The sequence below is a fragment of the Colobus angolensis genome, unplaced genomic scaffold (genome assembly GCF_000951035.1).
Source record: "Colobus angolensis palliatus isolate OR3802 unplaced genomic scaffold, Cang.pa_1.0 Scaffold49, whole genome shotgun sequence".
Classification (NCBI taxonomy): Eukaryota; Metazoa; Chordata; class Mammalia; order Primates; family Cercopithecidae; genus Colobus; species Colobus angolensis.
The window spans coordinates 8,689,706-8,694,497 of record NW_012118376.1 but is presented as its reverse complement, the minus strand read 5'-3'; the positions used below and the strand labels follow the sequence as shown (position 1 = coordinate 8,694,497).

General features: G+C 43.7%; 1 protein-coding gene across 1 annotated transcript in view; it reads left to right on the top strand.

The window, feature by feature from the left end:
• The window catches only part of NAIP (NLR family, apoptosis inhibitory protein), a 62,950-nt gene that overhangs the window by 30,626 nt on the left and 27,532 nt on the right, over positions 1-4,792 (top strand). The window contains exons 5-7 of the mRNA XM_011959304.1: positions 198-249; positions 521-640; positions 3,514-3,613. Coding sequence (XP_011814694.1) covers positions 198-249; positions 521-640; positions 3,514-3,613 — 272 coding nt within the window. The remainder of the gene's footprint in view (positions 1-197; positions 250-520; positions 641-3,513; positions 3,614-4,792) is intronic.

The following is a 4,792-nucleotide window of genomic DNA, read 5'->3' as shown; positions in this document are numbered from 1 at the left end:
CTGGGTGTGGTGGCACGTGTCTGTACTACCCGGGAGGTTGAGGCAGGGGAATCACCTGAACCCAGGAGGCGGAGGTTGCAGTGAGACGAGAATGTGCCATTGCACTTCTCAAAGTGGAAGTGAGTGAGACTCTGCCTCAAAAAAAAAAAAAAAAAAAAAAAAAGACAATCAACAACTTGAATTTTAATTTCTCTCAGGGAGAACATTTTGTGAATTCCTGGGTCCAGAGAGAATTACCTGTGGCATCAGGTAAAAACTCAAACATTTTCCAGAGGCTTTGCTTGTTTATTTCTTCTTTTGATTTTTTTGTCCCTATCTCTTTTTGTCTTTTTTTCCCCCGTTTGTTTTGAAGCACACTCTAGACATCATTCCATCTGTAACTGTGAAGGGACAACTTGAACACTGATACTTGCAATATCAAAGCCTACTGGTCTCTTTAATTTGTGCAGCAGCAATAAAGATATAGGAAAAAAAAAAAAGACTAAAGCCTGCTGGTCTCACCCTGTGCTTTTTATTCAAGCTTATTGCAATGACAGCATCTTTGCTTACGAAGAACTACGGCTGGACTCTTTTAAGGACTGGCCCTGGGAGTCAGCTGTGGGAGCTGCAGCACTGGCCAAAGCAGGTCTTTTCTACACAGGTGAGTCAGTAGGTTGTGACCACTTGCTTGCTTGACCTTTAATTCCCACATAGACTTGATGCTCCTGGGCTTGCGTTTAGCTACACTCAGCAATCTCCACTAGCTTCAGCATTTCTTTTTCTTTTCTTTTCTTTTTTCCTTGGAGACAGAGTCTCGCTCTGTTGCTGGAATGCAGTGGCACAATCTCGGCTCACTGCAACCTCCGCCTCCCAGGTTCAAGTGATTCTCCTGCCTCAGCCTCTGGAGTAGTTGGAACCACAGGCATGTGCCACCACACCCAGCTACTTTTTTGTATTTTTAGTAGAGACGGAGTTTCGCTGTACTAGTCAGAATGGTCTCAATCTCCTGATCTCGTGATCCGCCCACCTTGGCCTCCCAATGCTGGAATTACGAGTGTGAGCCACCGCACCAGGCCTCGCTTCAGCATTTCTTATAGATTCTTTTTCTTTTCTTTCTATTTTTAGAAACAGGGTCACCCAGGCTGGAGGGCAGTGGTGAGATCATGGCTCACTGCAGCCTCAACCTCCTGGGCTCAAGCAATCCTCCTGCCTTTGGCTTCCCAAAATGCTGGGATTACAGGTGTGAGCCACTGCACCTGACACAGATCCCTTTTCTTTCCTGCATCATAAATCCTCTCCCAGTTTTCTATTCCTCCCTTAGATGGTAAACCTTCACATTTGAAACCTGAAGGTCTGGACTAACAATGAATACGAGTATTCTATTTGTGATCATCCTCGTGTGTTTTCTTTCTACACATTACTCTCCTCACCTCTTGTCCCCCGACAAGGTGCTCCTAGAAACTGTCACAGGACACTTCTGCTTATATTTCTTTCATCAGAACTTAATTGGATGGGCCAGGTATGGTGGCTTACACCTGTAATCCCAGCACTTTGGGAGGCCGAGGTGGGTGGATCACCTGAGGTCAGGAGTTTGAGACCAGCCTGGCCAATATGGTGAAACTTCGTCTCTACTAAAAATACAAAGAATTAGCCAGACATGGTGGTGGGTGCCTGTAATCCCAGCTACTTGGGAGGCTGAAGCAGGAGAATTGCTTGAACCTGGGAAATGGAGGTTGCAGTGAGTTGAGATCATGCCATTGCACTCCAGCCTGGGCAACAAGAGTGAAACTCCATCTCAAAAAGAAAAAAAAAAAAGAATTTAGTCAGATGGAGATGACCATACCTAGCTATAAGAGAAGCTGGGAAACCTAATCTTTTTCCTATGTGACAATGTGCCCAGCTGAAAATTGGGATTTCTATTAGTATGGAAGGATTTGAGATAGTAAGAACATGGACAGCAATCTTTGCCACATTCTGCCTGCAGGAGAAAATCAGGAAATTCATTTTCATGATTCCTAAACATGCAGCATCTTCCACCAGATTGTGACATTTTCTCTTTAGCTGCTGGTCATTAGGAAGCACCTCTGCAATCCACAAATGATGGGCTGGCTCCTCTCAGCTAAATCTCTACCCGAGATACATGATGATCAGGGAAAGGTTCCTAGGTACCTTGCTGGTCTTGCTCAGACCAAACACATGCATAAGTTACAGTGGAGGTTAATGCAGATCTTTAACTGAGAGATCAAGTAGCTGTCACAAATATCACAGAGCAATACAGAGAAAGAGAATGTAGTTGTCCCACTCTACCTAACAGACATATTCCATTGGGAAAAATAAAATCTGACTGCCTCAGCATCTTAAGCCTTTGGAAAGAGTGTTTGCCATTTCTCCCTACTCTACTGTGACTTCCTCTTGTCAGCCTTCCGCAAGACCTCTCTGACCAGTGTCCTCGCCCTCTTCCTTTCCAGTCCTCCACCTCGCCACACAAATCCTAATCATCTCTCACCCTTTTCAGATCTTGCAAGCTTTAGGATCTCATATTTCTGGGAGGCTTTCCTCTGCTCCAGCTTTCCCAGAGTGGAAGGAAGAATGAGAAATGCTCTGTTTCTAGTTTGATCCTTTTGCAGAGCTAAATACCAGTTTCTTTCCAAAGACATATAATCTCACAAAGAGACTTAATCCTATTTCTGGTGTAATAAACCTGGCAATAATGTGGTAAGATGCAATTAATTCTTCATGCATTCACTTACATAAGGGCTGCTAGATTTGCTGATTTTTTTTTCTTGAGCTCTAAATATATTCTTTCTGATTCATTCATTAAACGAATACTAATTGAGTGCCACATGAGTGCCAAGCACTCTTCTAGGTTCATGTCATTCATTAGTGAGCAAAAACCTCTACCCTCATGGAGCTTATTTTTATTTTTATTTTTTGAGACAGAGTTTCACTCTTGTCACCCAGGCTGGAGTGCAATGGTGCTATCTTAGTTCACGGCAACCTCTGTCTCCTGGGTTCAAGCGATTCTCCTGCCTCAGCCTCCTAAGTAGCTGGGATTACAGGCATGTGCCACCACGCCCAGCTAATTTTTGTATTTTTAGTAGAGACAGGGTTTCACCATGTTGGCCAGACTGGTCTCAGACTCCTGACCTCAGGTGATCCGCTGGCCTTGGCCTCCCAAAGTGCTGGGATTACGGGCATGAGCCACTGCACCCAGTCCCCTCATGGAGTTTCAATGCCAGATTCTGATTGCCAGTATGTTGATCAAAGGAGAATGGAGCAGAGGGATGGTGCGCATCAAAGTGAATGGTGTGTAGGAGCATTCAATGACTGCTTGCTGGTTACCCCATTGGTGGACAGAGTCTTATATAGAAAATTGCCTCACTGGTAACCAGCTTCTGACTGTCACAAAACCCAACTGGAGACTGACTAGGCTTTCACTATTACAGGTCTGGTGGTTATTGGACATTAACATGTGGACATGTTAATGGACAGATGCCCACGCCAGTGGCACTGATCAAGTTTCCTTACTTTTAGGTATAAAGGACATCGTCCAGTGCTTTTCCTGTGGCAGGTGTTTAGAGAAGTGGCAGGAAGGTGATGACCCATTAGAAGATCACACCAGATGTTTTCCCAAGTGAGTAGAATGAATGTTAACCATCTGTGACTTTGGATGCACATCAACAGTTTGTTTGTTTTTCCCCTTCATTTCCTGCCTTATTTTATCTTTAGATTGAGTCTTTATCCACTCCTCTGATTCAGGCTAGGAAGGATGAGTCTTCATGTCTTTCATGCCTTTGCTCCATGACCCCCTTCCTGTACTAGCCTTCGCCTCTTTATAGTTATGGCATAGTTTTGGTTAGATTCATATTTTCACATTACATGTTTACATTATCATGACTATATAAATGCTATGCAGAGCTGAAGCTTGTGGTAAATTTTTATTTATTTTCCCTTCCCGTACCTCTTTTATTATCTTTAGGAAGTAGTAACTGTCCTGTTAGTATGTTTGCTTATTTTTTTTTTTCCTGAGGTAAAATTCACATAGTAACCATTTTATTTATTTATTTATTTGTTTGTTTGTTTATTTATTTATTTATTTATTATTTTTCGTGGCAGGGTCTCTCTCTTGCCCAGGTTGGAGTGCAGTGGTGCAGTCATGGCTCACTGCAGCCTTGACCTCTCTGGCTCAAGCAGTCTTCCTCGCTCAGCCTTCCAAGTAGCTGGGAATACAGGCATGTGTCTCCACACCCAGCTAATTTTTTTTTTTTTTTTTTTAAGAGACAGGGTCTCCCTATGTTTTCCAGGCTGGTCTCAAACTTCTGGGCTCAAGCAATCCTCTCCCATCCTGGCTTCCCAAGGTGCTGGGATTATAGGCGTGAGCCACCATGCACCGCAATTAAACTATTTTAGAGTGTACAATTCTGTGGCATTTATTATAGTCCATTCACAATGTTGTGCAACCACGCCTTCTATCTAGTTCCAAAAAGCTTTCATCGCCCCCAGAGAAAACTCTGTATCCATTAAGCAAGCCCTCCTTATCTCTCCACCCCACTCCATGCCCAGCCCCTGGGATACACCAACCTAATTGGTGTCTATGGATTTATTTGTTCTATTTCCTCTAAATGGAAGCATACAGTTTGACCTTTTGCATTTGGATCTTTCACTTGGCATATTGTTTTGAGGTTTATCCATGTTGTAGCTTGCATAAGTACTTCCTTCCTTTTTTTTTGTGAGACGGAGTCTTGCTCTGTCGCCCAGGCTGGAGTGCAGTTGCCGGATCTCAGCTCAGTGCAAGCTCCGCCTCCCAGGTTTA